Source organism: Strix aluco, chromosome 1 (assembly GCF_031877795.1).
Source record: "Strix aluco isolate bStrAlu1 chromosome 1, bStrAlu1.hap1, whole genome shotgun sequence".
Taxonomy (NCBI): Eukaryota; Metazoa; Chordata; class Aves; order Strigiformes; family Strigidae; genus Strix; species Strix aluco.
In genome coordinates, this window is record NC_133931.1 from 64,215,773 (window position 1) to 64,236,954 (window position 21,182).

The 21,182-nt window shown below is 35.9% G+C and overlaps 1 protein-coding gene across 3 annotated transcripts in view; it reads left to right on the forward strand.

Moving 5' to 3' along the window:
• Positions 1–21,182, forward strand: part of ZNF407 (zinc finger protein 407) — a 359,207-nt gene that overhangs the window by 30,914 nt on the left and 307,111 nt on the right. For all 3 annotated transcript variants that reach the window (XM_074823097.1, XM_074823107.1, XM_074823116.1), the window contains 2 exons: positions 3,378–8,171; positions 14,066–14,180. In XM_074823097.1, coding sequence (XP_074679198.1) covers positions 3,413–8,171; positions 14,066–14,180 — 4,874 coding nt within the window. In that variant the 5' untranslated portion in view covers positions 3,378–3,412. The remainder of the gene's footprint in view (positions 1–3,377; positions 8,172–14,065; positions 14,181–21,182) is intronic.

A 21,182-nucleotide genomic window follows, 5' to 3' on the forward strand; every position in this document is an offset into this window, starting at 1 on the left:
ACAGCTCAGCAAACTGCTGACTATGGTCCCAGCAAAAAGTAGTAACAGTAGCCATTGTGTCTACCTCAGAAGATGTGCTCTTATCCTAAAAGCAACTTTAAGAGAGAACTACAAGAAATTGAAGGCAATATAATGCCTTAGATTAATTAATATAGGTGTAATTTTAGAGAAACAACAGCAGCTGCCTCATAGTTGTTTTCTTTCATAGAGAATTCTTTCTGGATTATGGTTTCATGCAGTCACATACTCCCATGTAGTGATACTTTGACACAGTTTATATGGAGGTGGCACTTTGGGAGGTGTGTGCAGGGAGAGATTATTTTCATGAAAACTCAGATGTGAGGTAGAGATGAAACTGGTAACGGTGTATCATTAATTGTTGCTACACCTAACTTGTACTGTGCAGCTGAGGAGTTATTGCCTTGATAATACTTGTTGTTAGTTGTGGGGATAGACGTGAGGCTGTTGACTTCATTAGGAGTACTGCCTGTAAATGAAGCAGAGTGCATCCCCAGTCAGTGCGTTCGAAGTTTATCATGAAATGAAGGCAGAGATAAGTGTCTCCATTTACTGTTGACTTGGAGAACTGGAGGAATTAGGCAGGAAGGCTGGGGCATAAGGCTCCTTTGCATATTTATATTACGTATGTGACTATTTTAATTTGATACTGAAATTATTGGCAGCACCTATGAGATTTGTGTTTTGATTTTTTTCACTTGCCTAGCAACTAGTTTGTAGTTGTGACTACAAACATTTTTCAAAGATAAAATAAGGGAAATATTTATTTTTTTTTTCCCCCTAAGCACTTGAAAAAACCCTTAATTGATGCAATAGAGTTGAGTTGCCGACAAGGTTAGAAGCCAGAACTGGGACTGCAATCCAAGATTTTTGATAGAGCACAGAGCAGGATGAGCTTATATTGGAAAGTTAGTGAACAAATGCAGAAAAGTAAGGCTAAGCCTGCAGATACTGTATGCAAATAACCAGCCATCTTTTTTGAGGTGTGTGGTTAGCTAGCGGAGATGAGCTGAATGTGCGCTGGTGTGGCAGAAAAGGCATGTTCTGAGACTGCTGATACCTGCCTCTGACAGCTGGGAAGCATCCACCTCTGGTGATTACTGTATCTCTGGCTAAAAGTGGCTTGTGATTTCTGTCAGAGGTTGATCTAGGTGTGACAGTGCTTTAAGGTTTAAATCAAATTATAGGATGGCTTTAAATGGGCATAAAGTGTGTCAGAAGAGAGTATGGTGTGGAGCTGCTGGCTCCCTACTTCTTAATGTGTCTCGTATGTATGAATTTTCGTCGATGGAGAAACCCCTAATTATCACGATACAACCTTTGATAGTGGAAATTTCCAGTGCAGGTATTAGTTCACTGCTGGACAGGTTCTTTGATAAATCAGATGATCTGAGGGGAAAGTATCCTATAAAGAAGATGGAGAATTGGTTTGAGATTGCAAATTGTCTTGTACGGCAAAGAAAAAACTGCTGTTCTTCCCCAGGCCATGCAAGGGAAGAGTGGTCAGGTCTCGGTGGTGGTCTGGGAACCTGTCATGGAGGTGCAGCGAGGCAAAGGACCCATGGCTGCTTCATGAAAACAGTTAAGGATGGACTTGTGGCACTCATCACTGAAATAATTTCTTGATATTTACCAAGTTATAAAAGTAAAGCTGTACTGCAGTTAAACAACATAATTTTAATCTGATCTTTTTTTCTGTATCCCAAACAGTGCTCATAAACCTTTTTCAGGGTAAGCTTGCACTTCAGAGGCTTCATCCTCCTCTGCTATTAATTGTTGTAGCGTTTTTGAACATACTGACAATATGCTGACTTACACCAGCTGAGAATATAGACCTGATTGTTTTACTTCTGACTAATTGTCATAGTTTGTATCATGGTTTAGTGAACAATGAAAAATAATAGTGTACAACAATCAGAAAACCACAGTTAGAGAAGCAATATCTGGATCCTCCAAAGGGCTATTGTGATCTAGATGTGATTATTCTTGTTATTTAGGTTTAGCTAGCTTGGTATAAGTTTGGTCAGTACTTTAGCTCAATTGGAGACCTACAGTTGAAAAACTGCTCAATGTATGCAGCTACTGTGCACTCAATTCCTTATAGGCGTTCCATGAATTATTATTAAGCAGAAAAGGATTTTTGTACTTCCATAGGTAATAAGTCCAACTGATTTGAGTGTATTTCCCCAGTTTAATACTTTCTTACTTTGTCCTCAAAAATAAGCATAATTTTTTTTTTTAGCATGTACTTGAATAGTTTTTTGTACCCTGCCTTGTCTGTATCAACATTGCAATTACTTAATCTTGTCAGGAAGTACTTACAATTGTGGTCATGGCCTCATTCAATGGGTAACTGAACAAAAAACTGGATACTTGGATCTGCAGAAAATTGATGTTTAAATCATAGTGTAAAGCACATAGATAAACATTTAGTATTTAATCATCTGTTAAAATGAAATGCATTTTCAATTCTCAATCGCTTCGTATCAAAATGAAAAGGTAATAAATGTCAAGATTTGATTTCCCACCCCCATCCCTCTTATAAACTGTTTTGGGAGCATCAGTTTTCTAGTGGTAACATCTTTTTGGGAACAGGAAGGTCACACCAGGCAGTTGAGGAAAGCTTTTGGTAACTGGCTGTGAACAGTTAGAGTTTGTGCTGGGGTTCAGAGATGCTGCCATTCTCTGCACTGCTATTTCATGACTTTTTTTTTTCCTCTGCCTCCCTCCCCCCTCCTTGGGAAATGAAGTTTTAGAAGATACTTCAGGAAACATGGGGAACTATGTTTGTAGCATATTCTTTTTGAACATGGCTCCATTTTTGTTTTCCTCTCTTTAAGAGGTGATCTAAGCAGAAGAAGGAAAGACAGCTTCATACTTACAATGTTTAACATTTATGTTGGCTTTGTTTTGCTTTTTGTTGCAGTCATGGTTGTTTCCTCCTTGGAGCTTTTAAATTTGGGAACCTGGATTTCTAGTTCAGGAAAAGCTGAACATCCCATATCTGGTTCCCTCAAAGCTGTTAGTGTTTTGTGTCCTAAATATGCTTCCAGAAACAGGTTAGGCTTGTCTGCCCAAGTTATAAGCATGTAGTAAATTACTCGATTACACAAAAACTACTGAAGCTAGTGCTCACTCACGTGGTGCTCATCACAGTGAGAGCTCTGTAACCAAGTGGCTAAAAGTTGGTTTGCTTTTTAGATGTCATAAGTTTAGACACCATACTGAAAATGTAGCTTCATATCTTTCATTGTGTCTTCCTGCCACGATTTTAATTTGCGATATTGCTTTTCTTTGACTTGAGTCTTTTAACTTTTGGTTGTGCATAAAAGACTAATAATAATTCTTTTGTTTTATAGGTACTAAGCCAAATGATCTACAGTTGATAATATCCATGTTAAGAATGGATGGGGAGGAAAATAAGAAGAGAGATGATGTTGATGAGAGTTTACAAACTGAGCTGACAGAAGAATCCCAGAGAAATACATCAGGAAAAAATGCTGGATGTCACTCTTTGTCTCAGCAGAAAACGAGGCTTATATCAGATGAAGTGCTCAGGGACCTTGAAAAGAAAAGAAAAGAGAATCGCACAAACAGAAGGGCACTGTTAGGATCACCAAACCTGGATGTTGTTGAAGCAGACAATCCTGAAAATGTCTCCAGAAAAAGAAAGCAGAGTTGTTCAGAAGACATGAAAGACAGTGAAAGGAAATTGCACAAAGTTGTAGCTGGAGAAGCAGGTAGTATGGTAGCTGGAGCTGTAAAGAAGGAAGGTGTCACCAGTTGTCTCGGTGATGACATATTTAATTCAAATTTCCTGTGCCTACATTGTGATTTCAAATGTGCTGATGGTGCCATATTGAAAATTCACAAGGAAAATAAACATTCACAAGAGGTGCCAGCTGCTGTTCCTGATAAGTTATCTTCAGAAGAAATGAGTGTTGGCTATACAACTGGAAACATATACAAAGATCTTAAAGGCAAAATGAGTGATCAGTGTTCACCTTACTGCTCTGATACGGAAAAGCATAAACAAGAAGGCCCCTCTAAACAATCCAAAGAACAAACATGCCCTCACTGTAGTTGCACAGCTGAATGTAGTTCAGCATTACATATGCATGTTAAGCAAGATCATGAGGAATCCAAGATATTTTGTTGTGATCTTTGTGGTTTTCAGAGTGCTGAGGAAAACCTCCTGAATTCTCATTTCCTTGGCAAGACACACCTTCGATGCCAAAATCTTGCTGCACGGGGAGGATTTGTACGGATATTGACAAAAAAATCCTTTAAAAACCAACAATCTACTGCAACCAAAGAGAGGAATGTTAGAGCAAAACCTGGGACCAGCAAATTAAAGGCAAGAGCCGCTGATGCAAAAGAATTAAATGTTTGCAGTGCACTGAAAGGCTCAAAAGTAAGCTTGTCTAAACAAAATGATGACCCTGAACTTGTTGAAATGATACCATCTTCAGATGTTTCCACTGAAAAAATAGATACTGTGACAGAAGAAACAGTGCTTTCTTCTGGTATAGAAGGAAATGATGAAGTCCATACTGGAAAACTAGAAATACCAGGACCCTCAGAAAATATCTTGCAGAAAAAAGAACTGCCTCGAACTACCAAAAAGCTAATTAGTTTAAGTATAACAAGGAGATTTGATAGACCAGAATATAAAAGAAACATTGTCTTGTTAAGGTCTTCATTTGGACAGAGTAGGTCTTTTAGATTAAAAAGGCAGGTTAAAAGAAGGTGCAATTTGTTGGGTAATAGTAAGAGAGCCAAGTCTGAAACTCAGAGAGTACACACGAAGTGCATGTCCAGCACACAGCTTAAACTTGGTGATTCAAGCCCCGTGTCACATACAGAATTGGAAACAGATGCTAAAGGTGATTGTAATACTTGTTCAGAAATTCAAGATCTTACTGAAGATAAGCCAAATACCCTTTCTTCCAGCACTTCAGATACTAAAGATTCTGACAAACTTCCTGCTGATCATGGTGTTCTTCATACTTGCATTGATTGTGGTCATGTTTTTCAGAACAGAAAAAGTTTGGAAATTCATGTTGCAAAGCTTCATACAAAAAGGATCGAGTTTCATTGTCAGATGTGTAGTTATTCCTCTGGAGTCAGGGAAGACGTGAAACAACACTGCCAGGACAGTAAACACCAGATGGGTGGTTGTAGCTTTAATTGTCAACTCTGTTCATTTACCAGCTTGAATGTGATCAGCCTTCGAAGCCATATGAGTGAAGCGCATAATATGTCCCATAGTTGTCCAACTTGCATTCTTTTTTTTCAAATGGAAGAAGAGCTGATATATCATCAAAAAAATGAGAAGCATGATGGTTCATTATTTCAGCAAGCTATTCCATTGAGTAACAGTGATCAGACCTTGCAAGTGGTAACTTATGCTGACTCAGTATCAAACAGTAGCCAAAATCTTGCAAACGAAATGGAAGTATCAATGAAAGCAAGAACTCCAGAGCCTTCCTTCGTAAATCATAGAAATGAATTAAAGCATTCTGTTCTGAATAAAGCCCAATTTCAATGCAAGAAGTGTTTTTATAAGACAAGATCTTCCACAGTTCTTACAAGGCACATAAAACTCCGACATGCACAGGAGTATCACTTCCTTTGTAAAGCATGTAATCTCTACTCACTGAGTAAGGAAGGAATGGAGAAGCATATCAAAAGAAGCAAGCACCTTGAAAATGCCAGGAAAAACAACATTGGACTACGTTTTGAAGAATGTATTGAAAAAGTTTGTGTTGGTGTTGGTGGTATTAAAACAGTGGTGGATCCTTCCATTTCTGGGAGTGGGAATACAGAGTTAGATAAAGAAATTATACATGTTTCATCCTCTTCTGTGGAAAACATATCGAGAAATAAGGAATTCATTCCACTTGATCAAAGGATTGATGAAAATGAATTGGTTTTAGCTAATGCACCCAAAAGAGGGAAACCCAAAGGCACTATTTCTAGGACATGTACTCATTGTGGTCTTTTGGCCTCCAGTGTTACAAATTTGACTGTTCACATCAGACGAAAGCACAGTCATCAGTACAGCTATTTGTGTAAGGTTTGCAATTATTACACTGTAACCAAAGGAGATATGGAACGCCATTGTGCAACTAAAAAACACAAAAGTCGTGTTGAAATAGAAGGACATGGAAAACAGAACTTGGAGATCATCGTTAGCCCTGAAGGAGGTAATTTTGAATCCATGAGCAAGAAGGTTAACAGCCCCATGACTGCCTTTTGTGAACAGGCTGAGGATGGTAGCCAGTCATCATATTTGGAAAATTCTGTCTTAGACAATCAAGAAGTTGAGCAAAGAGATGCTGAGCTGAAAGTTGTAAATGCCAGTAGGCTGCCAGATTTGGAGCATACTACTAATCCATTAAATATAAGCCATCATGTGTTTCTGGAACCAGCCAGGATTAATCAAGATGGTGACCCATGCTTCCAGAGAAGAGCAATGGGTGCAAATGGCAACAAGTGCATACACTGCAGCTTCATTGCTCATTCTTCTTCTTCTTTAGAGCTGCATGTGAAGCGAAAACATACAAAACAATTTGAATACTACTGCATGGCTTGTGACTACTATGCTGTTACTCGCAGAGAGATGATTAGGCATGCAGCAACAGAGAAACATAAAATTAGAAGAGAATCTTATGTTTATTCTTCTTCTGGGGAGGAAGCAAACACAGCAGATATCACTAAAGAAGGCACTGCTTTATCTCAAGAGGAGCACCGTCACAGTGCAGGAGGATCAAAAGCTGTTTTAGGTGAAACAAAATGTGCCAATGATGCAGCAGAAGATGATCATATGAATAAAAGCTTAAGTGAGTGTACTGTCTTAGATGAAAATTCATCTCCAGGAATGCCTAAAGGCAGCAGTTCCCAAAATGCAGTAGAAGGTGAACTTGAAGAGGAGTCTAAAAATGGAGGAGAAAACATTTTTTGTGAAGGATTCCAGCAAACTCCTCAGGAAGTATCAGTTAAAGAAACAGGTACTTGTGAGTTGCAGAAAAGTAGTCATGGTCAGGAGCTGCTCAACTCAGATGATGATTGCACTGCAGAAAATCAAAATAGACCAAGCAGCACAAACTTGAATTTAGGAAGAGGCGAGGAAAGCTTGGAAGCAAATAGAGAAAACCCTGAAGTAGAGTGTAGAAACACAGACATTCTCAAAAAAATATCGCTGAAAAAAAATAACCCACTTACACTAACTCTTCCAGAAACAAGTAGTGCAGTAGAGCAATCAAATTTTGCTGGAAACATTGGAGAAATGGTACAAAATATGCATAGTTTGGAGGGTGACAGAAGTTTCAAAGAGGATCCTACTGGGGAGGAGGAAGAAGCCCTTATGGAAGCACAACATGAAGCAGAAGTAACTATAAATAACAATGTTTGGGAGGCAGATGGCTCAACAGCTGAGGGCATGCAAGAAAGTAGTAATGAGGCTCTAGGAACAGTTATCATTGCTGATGATAAAGCAAAGGCAATGCAAAATTTTGGCAAGTTTGATTCTTCTATAGTGAGGTTAAAAAGTCACCAAGATGGGGAGGCCACTGACCATTCTGCTGAAGGACAGATGTCAGGTGGAGTGAAAGCTAGTGAGCTCACAGCAAAAGCAGACCCTTCACCAAGTGGTGGGAAAAAGAAGAAGTCAGAAGGAATTTCCCTTGGGGAATCAACACGTATTCGCTGTGATGACTGTGGTTTTCTAGCAGATGGTTTGAGCGGACTAAATGTTCACATAGCCATGAAACATCCTTCAAAAGAAAAACATTTTCATTGTTTACTCTGTGGAAAATCATTTTACACAGAGAGCAACCTTCACCAGCACTTGGCCAGTGCTGGGCACATGCGAAATGAGCAGGCAAGCGTGGAGGAGCTGCCCGAAGGAGGAGCTACCTTTAAGTGTGTGAAGTGCACAGAGCCCTTCGATTCGGAGCAGAGCTTGTTTCTGCACATCAAAGAGCAACATGAAGAGCTGTTGCGGGAAGTGAATAAGTACATTGTGGAAGACACTGAACAAATAAACAGGGAGAGGGAAGAGAACCAAGGCAATGTCTGCAAGTACTGTGGGAAGATGTGTAGAAGTAGCAATTCCATGGCCTTCCTAGCTCACATCCGTACCCATACAGGTATGGAAACACTCTCTTTGCAAGTAGTCTCTTTCAAACAGAGTGAATTACACCATTAGTCTTTTTCTGCTTGTTAATCTCTTTAACATTTCTTATGAACTGGCAGTCATACTGCCTGATGAGCCCCCAATGAAATTCAAAATTACCTAAAGGGGTATGAACGGTTGGACTAGATGATTTGATATTTAACGGTTGGACTAGATGATCTTCAAGGTCCTTTCCAACCTAGATGCTTCTGTGAAAATACAGTGATCAAAGGGCAGAAATGTAAGAACATTTTAAGCGCAGTCACCCTTCTGCTTTTTGTTTCATATAGAGATTTCCTTCTCTTTAATCTAAATTGTAACCACTAATTTGTTCTTAAATTTATATAATGAAGCAGTGGTAGTTTGAGAGAACAATTAGCTGTTCTTTCTAACTTCCTGTTCCTTGCAGTTGTTTAATATCCAAATTGTTTATTTCATTTCAATTCAGTTACACTTTCAGCATTACATAAAGCTTCAGGATAGACATCTGATATTATATAATTTCTAAATAAATGCCAATAAGAAGCAGCAAGAGGATTTTTAGAAATAAGTTATGGGAATTAGAATTGGTCAGCCTTTTTGGAAGGTAGTGTGTAATGCTGATGTGATGCACAGCGATGTAGCATCTGATTTAGTTTCTGCGCTGATCACACTTTCAATTCATTTTTATGTTTAATTTTAAGTGGAAAATTTAAAAACATTTTTGTAGAAAAATGCATAAGCTGCAGTTCTAAATTTATGTAAAAATTCACTGCGATGTTTCTATAAACCTGCCATACATTCTTTATTTTAAATAGACAGCTTTTCTAAATCACTGAGCTCTGCTTAGACAAGTGGTGTCTCCATGGTTGAATTTATGAGTGGATTTGAATAATAAATTCACATTTCAATGAACATATTTTCATTAAAACTGTAAGGTTTATTTTACTGTACTTTTAAATAATGGCTTATTATGGAAGCTATAGTTTAAATTCATGCAGTATTTGAAACTTAGTGCATGGTTACAAGGAAGAGAACAAAAAGGTAAGAAAAAAGAAACATAAAAAAATGGTAATTCCTGGCATAATCCTAAAATAGTTTTGTAAGGTTTTTTATGAAAAGGCAAGGGCATGACTGGACAACAAAGTTTAAAATTAATCTTGAGGAACATGGGCATTGTATTTCAAACCTTTCAAAGTATTTTACTATAACTGCAGTATTCATGTATACCAATAACTCACATACTTAATACTTTCAGCATTACTTCTATCCTGTCAATAATGTAGTTATCTGTATTGCTTCAGCTAATATCCAACTTTGAAAGCAGTGTTAAGTCTTCAGAGGGATGCTCGTGTTCACATGGTCAGAACAGCTGTATAAGCCCTTAATATGCCCTCTTACGGCAGATAAAACTGAATAAAACTAAGGGGGAGGATGCTAATGGAGCTCTCTTTAGAATTCTTTATGCAACTGTCTGGTCAAGACATGTTGCTTATAATTGATGTGTCCATTACTTGAATTCTCTTGTAATTATAGTCAATAAGTCTTGTAAATGTGTTAAAGCTCACTAAAAGCATACAAATTCAAGAACAGAGTAAGGCTAATAATTTAAAATAATCAATGTAGGCATTTCAGCACTTAATTTCCCTTGTGTGTTGATAGCTGATCATTCTTAATCCATTAAGATTTATTTAGTCGTTTACAATGCAAAATAGGTTTGCACTGGTCACTTGTGCCATTTGAAAATGTCCACCAGGTTAAGTGCAGAATGTAGTCCATTAGTCTTCCTTGACTATATGTATTAATTGCATTTAAAATCAAGTTAATGTGGATGTGAAAGTGAGGTAACTATCAATATATGACAAAGCAACCCTACTTACATAAGTTACATCATTGCTTGTAACATTTAGTAAAAGTTAGTGTACTTTTTAACATCTTGTGTGTAGGTCTTATCATAAAGTATATTTTTATTGTGCTTTTGGATGGCCCTAAATATGCAAAGCGGTAGAAGAATACATTTCACTTTGCAAATCATTTTTTGGTAGTGCGTGTGGAGGAAGTATAGAAGGGTTACAGAATAGTGTTTTGTCTGCCCTCTTTCTCATGGCATCTTTAAATGAAACGCTTTTCTTATGCTTTACTTCTTCACATAAATAGTAATGCAGAGACTTTTATTAATAGTTAATGGGAAGAAGGCTTTCTCTTCCAATCTTTATTTTCATATTTGTGATTTCCTTTGTGTCTTACAGAACCTTTTCTTCCAGTCTGTATCACAATGGATGCAAATATTTTTGGGTTATTGGGAGTGGTGGCAGAGGGAACTGGCCTAGTCCACCAACTGTATATACACTGGCTTATAACACTGGTGAGGCAAAGTACAGTTATTTCTAGCTTCTCATCTGTTCCAGGGTAACACCTGGTATATAACAGCTGAGCTGTACATTTTCCTATTTATTGTTCTGATTAGGTGCTTTTTAAAAGATCTGTCTTCAGCATCCAAATGTGCATATATATGTTTATATACATATGTATGTGTAACCATGTCCAACTACTTGCCTTTTTATTTATTAACTGGTGATGGTTGGGGGGGGGGGGACACGGAAGGGAAAGTTGCAGAAAGATACAATTAATGATTTCCATTAATAGAAAAATAATGTTTCAAAATACCGTTAAATAATGTAGGAGGTTTTCACATTGCAAATGAAACGGAAGCTTTGCTAGAGAGGAGATAACAAGTAAGTCCATCACATGTTGACAAGTGAAAATGAGGAAGTGTAAAGAAAAATAAAAGGAGTAGTGGAGGTGGAAGACTTTTTAGTTCACAATTGATGGAGGTCCCATAAACTTAATTAACAATCAACATCTGAGGAAAAATCACCTGCAACCACATCATCTTTGTTTCGTTTTTCATCAGATTTATCAGTTAATGGAAGGCTTGTTCAATGTAAGTGTGGTATTTTACTCCCTATGTCCTAAACATAGGAGGAAATGGTATGATGCGGCTCTACTCACTTTGCATTGGGCCTGAGCTGGGGACACAGCTATGCCTGCAGGTGTAGATGATGTTGCCTTTGGCTGGCTTAAAGCTGAGGCAGTGAATTCTTCTTATAGTTTTGGGTCTCTATTGTCTTGATGTAAAGTAAGTACTGTGAACTCCAGTCCTTTTTGTAAAACAGTAGCATGGTTTGTGTCTGTCTGACCTGAACTCTTAAATTTAGTCTATTTTCAATTTGGTGGGGTTTTTTTGTTCTCTTGTTAAGAGCCTTATTGCTTACTGCTACCATCAGAAAATGTACCCTTTCTTTCCATGCCATAACATGTAGCTAAAGTAATTCTGTTGCCTTTTTTTCTTTTTTTTTTTAAGTCATTTGGTTGGAAAGATGCTATATTGAAAGTATTTTTTTCATTTTCTTGTGAACTAAAAGCCAAGTGTGAATCCAGTATTATCACATTTAACACAGCATATGAGAACCATGGAAGTTTGTGATAAGTATAGCTAAGAAATAGTTAATTGCTTCAACATTGTTTCAGATAGCATTATGACAAATACAGATTTTTTTTCCTCATTAGTTTAACTTTTAGTTTAATGTCCTTATCTTAAGTATAAAATTTTGGGTTGTTCCATCCAAGAACATAACTGGAACAGATTTGGCACCAGCAACCTAAAAGGGAGATGCACTGCTTTTGTTTCAGGTGATAAGTACTGACTGGAGCCTGCCAGCACTTGAATTTTCATGGAGTTTAAATTGAGATGTTAACAGATATTCAGCTCTGGATCTGAGAAATAAATAAAAAAAACCTCAAGGCCTCAGTGATTTTTGGATGAGAGCAGTCAACAGAATAATACATTTCTGTATTGCCAGCACACTGTAGCTGCGATTGGTCTGAGCGTGAGTTCTTCACAGAGGAGTCATGTAAATGGAAAACAGCAAAGGTCTTGTATGGAAGCCCTGTGGGACACCTGCAGTAACAGAATGAGGAACGAATTTACAATTTAATCAGTAGGAGAGAAACTAAAGGAACATAGGATTGAATCCACATGGTATTTGAATTCTATGACAAAAAAGAGCAGTATAAACACCAATAGATTTAAAAGAATCCTCTCCAACTGTGGCCTTGATGTTATTAATTGTTCAATTACTCTTTAAGATCGTAAGTTAAAACATCAACTTTTAATACTCCTTTATTTAATGCAAAGATAGGCTTTTTTTTATTTGCATGTGTCTCTTTGTAGAATGCAGTGTTGATTTGAAATGTCACCAAATTAATGATTAATTTAGTTTTATCAGGATCATTTAAATAAACTGGGGATTTCAGTGTGATTGATAGAATGTGATTGCTGTTAGCTGCAGTCTCAACCTGCTTTTGATATTTAAACATATAAAGCTGACTAGATATAACCATTCAGGTGCTAAATATATTTTACATCTACTTCCAACAGTAGAAATGGAAGTATTAAGAGATCTGGCTTCATTGTCATTGAACTGTGAAATATTCAACCTTGTCTGCCCGTGCTTAGTACTGTTGACTTTTTTATTTCAGTTAGAAGATTAAAATTAAATGCTTCATTTTTCGTCAGCTTTTTGGAATTAAATTGAAATTTAAGACTCTAAAAACTTTTACTAAGATCCTCAATTTCACCAACAGATTCTTGGAGGATATTCTGTTTTCAAGGGCAAAGCAAAAAGGTTCATTGATCAAATATGATATAGTGCAACATTTTTCTTATCAGCGCTCTTTATGTATATTTATTAAAGATCACATATTTCATATTATGCTTAACTGTATTGGAAGAAGTACTTCACAAAACTTATACTAAAAATAATATGGAGACTTGGTGACCATATTGTACTTACTTTTAACTGCATTTCTATGATTTTGATTTATTGAATTAAGGATTTAGTGGTCAGAAAATTGGACAGTGCTACAGCATGCTTTAGAATGGTGTTGCTGTGTAACAACATGGGGACTGACATGTGCCCATTTTAACTATTTCAGTAAAAAAAAATAATTTTTTCATCCTCGAGAGAGGATCACTGTTAATTAAGATAGACAAATAGTTTGACTTTTTGCTGAACTGTTGTGATACAAGAAATAGGCTGGTACTTCTTTCTTGGAGAAATAATTTCAGAGTTCTTGGTCTGCAGTAGACATTTAATATTAAAGTTTGTTCGTGAAATAAATAATAGCCAAAATGTCAATACTTCTGGTTTGCAGAATAATCATAAATTCTTGACCATAAAACAGTCATAAAGGCATAATATTTTATCCACTGTATATTCATACATTGCATGTCATTACAATAGCTAGGTGATGAATCATTTTCTGTGTGTGACAGAACAAATCTGAAATACCAATGCTAATGTGAAATCTATTGAAAGTCGAAAGACTTGTAAAATCACTTTACTTTAAATATATTTGCTTAAAAAACAAGTACAATTTGCAGTTTGCACCAGTATCTAGCCACTTTAAGACCATTACCTGAATTTCAACATTTGGAAATGGGGAAGGGTGTAGAACAACTTCTGCCATCTTGTTGAAAGGTTATCTACCTACTATATTGTGTTATCATTTTAATATTTTGTGGGTGGTTTTAATAATAATAATAATAATTTTAAAAGTAAATTAATATTAAAAGCTAAGAGAGTTGTTTCCGTGATCTTGAACTTAAGGAAACTTTAATGAGTAATGTATAGGATATGCCGTCTGTGTCCTGGGAGTTATAAATTTCTGTACGAGATACTTTTTTTGTTAGGCAAAAATCTCAAACAGGTTAAATGTGGGGTAGGCTTTTTTAAAGGTTATTTTTTCCCAGGATTTTTTATTTCCTTAACCGTGGGTGATATATTATTCTAATTCAACTCATATCTTATGCTAAATTTTACTTAGGATCAAAGCCATTCAAGTGCAAGATATGCCACTTTGCAACAGCTCAGCTCGGAGATGCCAGAAACCATGTCAAGAGGCACCTTGGGATGAGGGAATACAAGTGTCATGTCTGTGGGTGAGTAAATTGAAACAGTCTCCACCATGGTTAACCAGGAGAAGAGTGCAGGATATGCATTGTTTCAGAATTGAAAACTGTGATGTGAGCAAGAGTGGCTAAAATTATGCATGCATATCCTCCTTTCCATTGTTATGGTAAATTCCTTAAATACAGTTATGACATTCTTTTCCCACTTCTAATCCTGCACTGAAGATGAGCAATTTTATGGGCTACAAGGTCAATTTGAACCTGTAATCTGTAAATTGACTAAATTATAGGATGTTCATTCACATTGCCAGGGAGAACTGTAAATTCCATTTAAAGACACAAAAAATATATAATACAGACTTTACTGTGTGGGGTTTTTTCTTTTGCTATACTGTTATAATTTTAGTACCATTAACAGATTTCTGGACTCCATTAGGGTTTTCATTCTTTACGAAAACAAAACAGAAGACTGATTTTTCAAACAAACGGATCTAAAATATTGCAGGCATAAGACTTTAAAAATAAATGGAAGTCTTTTATGTATGCTTGTGTTCTTGTTTGTTACCCAAAAAATCTTGTTTTTCTTTTTTACTTAATCGTTATTTCCTCAGAAGGATCGTTCATAATGTTTAATTGTCCTTCAAATGTGTTGCATTTAATAGGAGGCATTGAGACTCCTTAATGCAAAACTAATTAATTTAGCAGAAATGTTTAAAAGGTTTTAAAATGCCATGGCATATATGGTACATCATAGGACATTCAAAGTTGGATTTTAATACCCTAGTTCTGATTAAAAATATATTTTAATGTTATTATGCTGGAGAAATTAACTAATATATGCATCATATAAAAACATTTTACTCAAACCTATGTAACCTGCTATAGCAGTGTTATGGCTAATGTGTAGAACAGCACAGGTTCAATTAGATGATGCAGTGCACACATGAATGGTGTGGTGTGATGTTGAGGATAATATTCAGCAGGAGGGGTTTTTTTAGCCTTAGTATACCGATCTACTGCAAGACAAAGTGAGTTACACATTTTAAAGGACAAGTGAATCTTCAGCTGAAGATGCAGCTGAGTGATTTTCACTGATTCATCTCTCTGTTTTTCAAATAATTTTACATGCAGCATTATGAGATACTTTGGATGTTTTTACTCACTTAAGAAAATTAATTGCTGACTTCTTGACAAGAAATAAAAATGTATGAGCTTAATTCTTGAGTCCACTGAATATCAGTAGTAGAATAACTTGTGTTACTCTTTTATTTTGCAGCATGTTTATGCATGGTAGGCTATTTTATATTGTTTGAAAAATCTGCTATATGAATTGCCAAGAATTTGGCATGGAAAATAGTTAACAGCTACAGATCCACAAAACTGTTTCACTAAGGCTAAGCTCCGTTCTTTAGAAGTTGTCAACAAACTTGACAATGGTTCTTTAGTCAATTCCCTTTTAACTTAAACTGAAAAATCATTGTATTCTTTAGCTATGTTATTGTGAGAGGAACAGTAAAAAACATCTCAAAACAGCTAATACCATATCTTTTATAAAAAGAGAATTAAAATGATTAGGATTTGGCACAGTACCTAATTTTTTTTAAAAACTCACTCCTTCACGATCGACATGTTCTTGGAATCTGTCTCAGAAATTACACAACTCTCGGTTGCAATTCACGATGGTTATGCAAGAGAGAGAGGAAAACATGTATGAATGATTTAAACAGTGGACTTGAATGTTAGTCACTTTGCTAAGCTGATTGCTTACTGTATGTTGCTGACATGTCATAACTGGTAGCCAAGCAGGTACTCATTTTCCGTTTTTGTGTAGTATTGTATTGCTAATTTTCATCAACAACATGAAGCTGTGCTATTTAGATATGGAAAACAATCAGCTGAGAGACATGTACCACAATACCCTGTGCTCACAAAAATCTGATTTATATACCTGTTTAAATAATCATCACATTTCACTTAATGTGCACCAAAATGTATTTTAAGAACTATATATTAACACTGATTTAATTGGAAAAGACATTTTGTACTGTAGCTAGCAGTTCTGAAGAACTGAGCAGGATTTGAAGAAGGAGGAATGACCAGAGCAGTTTGAACTGTAGTCCAAATAATGAATATGCCATCCTTAAATGTGGAAGAAGAGGAGAAAGTGTAATAGTCTGTGCTGTATTTCTGCTATTTTAATTGAAAGGACTGGGTAGTGTGTAGGTTAAAAAAATAAAGTAGCAACATAAAAAAAAAAAAATTGCTAGGATTGGCTAACGGATTAGTGGCACTATAGAGCATTGGTACATTAACACCACTGACAATGTCAATTCATTATCATTGATGGCTAAATAATCTTAGAAATGCTCAGTGGACCTATTAGTTCCTGAACATAAGCAGCTCATGCTGCATTTCTTCATTAGCTTTAATTGCTATAAATTTTACCTTTTTAAAAATCATGCTTTAAAAGGTGAAGTGATCTTTCAGGAACATTAACTCTGTAATTTTGTCACAAACAGAAGGTCCTGCACTATGTTTTCTTTTCTACAGTAGTTAATATTCTATCCTCTGACTTTTAGATTCATAGTAATAAGCCCTCTGCTAGTTGCGAGGATAAATTGTGTTTCAAAAGCTTTTGAATCTGCTTGGGCACTTTTTAAAGGTGAAATGTCAGTGCAACACTGTGGTGTAGTGTGGTCTCAAAATACCACTTTTTTTTTTAAGACAAAAATTCTCTGGAAATTTTTGTCTTTAAAATAAAAGGCAAAAAGCTGTATCAATGGTGTTGTTTTAGGAAGGGTTTGCTGTGCCTCAGTTTTCCAAATGATCCTGATATTTACATGATACAAAGTACACAATGTATAATTCACTTAGTTGTTGAAAAAGGCAGTAATTTTGCTGTGTTGTTTTATTTTTTTTTAATTGAAGTTCAGGGTTTGTTTTTCTTCAGCTACACAGCAGAAACTACATGACACAGAAATTGGACACCGCTAATGTTCTAACATTTGGAATAAACCGTCTGCTACTCATTTCCTTATCGCAGATGTGTGTTAATTGTTTTCTTTTCCATACCCATGGCTGTAAAATATATCCCATTATTTCAGAGGTAGTATCTATTTTCTGTGGGTAGCAAACTGCTGCATATTTGAATTTGATTTTTGGAAGTCTGGCTTTGAAATTGGCTGATACTCTGGGTTAGATGAGCAAATCTTGGTTGCCCAGCATTTAAAATTTTTGTTTCATTTGCCTGGTGAAATGCAGTGAAAAGGCTTATCATGCACTTTTCAAATTTTATGCCTCAGGTAGAACATGAAAAATGCATTGTTCTGCACTTGAGATTTTGAACAGAACTTATAGACAGTGTTTGATTTAAAAATGCATCTACTATTCCTTTGCTTTTTTCTTGCCTTTGCTTTCAGAAACAGATTTTTGGGGGATATAGTTACATGTTTCAGGTAACAGTGGCTGCTTCTTTCTTTTTGTTTCTCTCCTTTATGACTTCTTAAAAACCTACTCAGGAAGAGGGGTATAAGGTAGGTTTGGATTTTTAGGAAAATTTTCAGTATTTAAAACATGCACATAAACTTTTTTTGCTACCTTCCTAAAAATTGAAAGGACGTTTGTAGCAATGTCTTTATTATGTTTATTCCATATATAGTACTCCATATATAGCAGTCAAGTGTTTTAAGGAACAAAAGTAAGTATTGGTATACACAAAGGAATTTGGAGCGGGCTGGAAAAGGTTGGGATTTTTCTGTATTTTGCTGAAGTATTTTTCTTGTGTGTTTTTTTTTTTTTTTGTTTTGGTTTTTTTTTTTTTTGGTTGTTGTTGTTGTTTTTGCTTTTTTGCTTTGTTGTGGTCCTTTGCTGGATGGAGGTATTAATCTTTTTTACTTTTGCTCCTCAGTTCTCGGTTTGCTTTGAAACTCCTTTTCCCAATTATTTCTGGAGGTGTTGTAAGATGTTCTGCTAAATAAGTGTTTTGCTAAATTCAGTTATTTTTTAAAGCCTCACATAAACAGGCTTTGAGGAGAGTTATAGTGTCCCAAGCATAGAAATAACTTCACTTTTGCTGCTGTTGTTAATGCTTAGAATAGTTCAGAGATCTTAATCTGTATAAAGTTCAGTATTTTAATGACACTGGTTGCTTTGAGAATGTCTAAAGAAAAATACTAGCCTATATTGAGTATAGTGGCTAATAGGTCTTTGTACTTTATAGATAAGAATGTGCTTTGACCAGCAGCATCAAAAAAATTGGCTGTACAGCTGTGTGTTGTGTTCTAAAAAATCTTTCAGTTTTTCAGATTTTTTTTTTAACTGATTACTGTTAATGTCTGGCTACTTTTAGTGAAAGCCTGCTCTTAAGATTGCTTTTAGCAAGCAAAAAAGACTTATTCATGAATTTATTGGTAGGAGCAGGAAAAACATTATATTTTCAAGGATGCCTTAATGTACTGTAATGTAAATTAATTATTTATACTTGTGCAGTTTGGGAAACCTTAAATAGAAAGTTGCTACTCTAGTAAAACTATTTTTGTGTGGTATTACCTAGTTTTTGTGCATTAGAAGGGATCTCTGTGTAGATGATTATAATGTCACTTTCTGACCTTTGCAGCTTGAATAATTGTAAATCATTGCTTCATAACGTGTCAGAGAATGTCTGTACTAGGCAATTAAATGGCAGAATATAATAGACCAAATTATTGCCTGTCATGTTTTCAACAACACAGTTAGTATTTGAGTTACACTTAATCATTACGTGCATTAGCAACTTCATTGGAATCCAGCTTCAGGCTGAGCATGAAATACATTACATTATTTAAACCTCTAATGGTAGAAGTCATTTATTTGTGTTGAAGTGTACAACATGCAGAGTTTCATAAAGCAAGGAACACTTGAGAGCTTAATTTATCCAAATCAAAGTCTAAATGCAGATAAACACAAGTGGAAAAAATTAGTAATTTTTATAGGCTGGAAATATTTAAAAATACATGGTTGTGGGTAATTGTAGGCAGCAGGAATAAATTAAAATCACTATTTTTAGTCAGCTCTGAGAACTAAAACTGTTGTATACCTAAATCATCGAATGCATCATGAAATTGCAATTGTGAATGAACAATTAATTACGCACATCATACCTACAGATGTGTCCAAACAAAAAATATGTATTTGGCTCAGTTGTTTAGATCAGAGATAAGTGTGTGTGAAATGACTGTTCCATATCCAGCTATTCTGAGTTTCTCTATCTGCATTTTGCTGTTTGGTCCTATCATTTACTTGTGTCTACATTTACTTTAGTAAAGAAAAATGAGGTGAACCTATGTAACAGCTTTTAAACAAATTAATAAGAAAACACTAGAAAAATATATGGAGTAAGGTAACATTTTAGATTATCTTGCCAATTTTTGTTTAGTTATCTATAATTTTATTAGATTTGCGAACCTGGCCTTCAGTACATAGTCTCTATTTTTATTATTTAAGAAAACTACTTGAAATGGAAGCAATTTACTTTTATTCAGAAAAGCTCCCAGCATCTTTAAACAACTGGTACGATCCTACGGTGTGTTGTGCAAGACTCTCTTGGCCTGGAAGTCTGCCATGAAGTTGGCTGAAGTTAAAGTGAGTGGGAGACTTGGGTACAGGCAGTGGAAAGACTCATCTGAGACTGGTATTAACAATTGATACAGAAAAGTCAAGACCAACTTTCTGACTTAATAAAATGTGGGTTTTTTTCAATTTGTATGGTAAATTGGATTATAATAATGATTTAGTTGTACTTGCTGAAGAGACAAGGTATATAAGGGACATACTCGTGAGAGGGTATGTGTGTATTTGAATTGGAGGTAGTGATTCAGACTAGTATCTGTGCTGCATGCAATCTAATTCAATGCACTTCCAAATGGTAATTCTCAAGATGCACAGTGGTGTGACTGTGATATGTGCAGCATGTGTAACTAGTGCTTTTACAGGCATGCATTTTTAATTTCCTAATTTACTGTAGATTGCTCTGATGTCCAGGATGTGTGCGTTTCTGTTAGGCCATAGGCATCTCGCTCTGAACGCGTCCTCCAACAGCAAGCGTCTTCTGTGGCTGTGCAGGGAGGGTTTGAGCCCTGCCTGAGAAGGCAGGAGTTGTGGTTAATGGGAGCAAGCTGATGGTACAAAAATTGGGGTTTAACCATCAGTGCTACTACAAGCACCAGTCCTAAAATTCAGTATACCTACTGAAAAAGAGACTTCTGTCCTTGTAATCCATACTTTGGAAGGATTGGCCTAAGCATTGAGAAAGATGCTGTTAAAAATCGCATTCTGTTGTCAGAAGGAGATGGCAAAAAGTTGACTCAGTTTTGGTTACCATAAGAAGGGAGCTTGAGAGTTGTCAGTGTGGGTGATTGGTACTGACAAGGAGAGAGGTTTGCTTGATTAAAGTTTTGGTTGGGTTGTTGATAGGCTTAAAATGCATGATTTGGATTTATATCCAGAATTCAGAAGGTTTACATGTGCTTTATTTTTGTTTTTAATCATATATGCATAGGAATTGCATCAAGCTCCTGATTCAGCTGCGATCTTCCTCGGTGCTTTTAGTAACTTTACTTTAAAATTTAGAGGATAAATAACTGAGCCTAACTATTATGAGATTATCTCTTCCATAGTACTACAGGGTTTGCTAAGAGAAGCGGGATGTTACCCAAAAAGGAAAAAACTAGACTCTGATTTATGTTTTATATGTTTTAACTGTAAGTTGTTGGAATGCCCTCAATTTTAACCAAATTCAATCTATAAGAATTGACTGGTGGATCAATCTGTTGGGGTGTCTGGTTTTTTTGTGTCCAATTTTACTTGCATCAAATGTATTACCATAACATAGCTTCTTCAGTAGTTACTGCTCGATTCATGGGAGCGCCTCAGAATCTCAGAGGTTGCGGTGTGCGCTGCATCCATGTCATCTTTCACGTTTAAATTGTCTGTTTAAAAACCTTAACTTTGTTTTTCTTTCCAGTGATTCTTCCTCCTGTTTGCACCGTAATGACT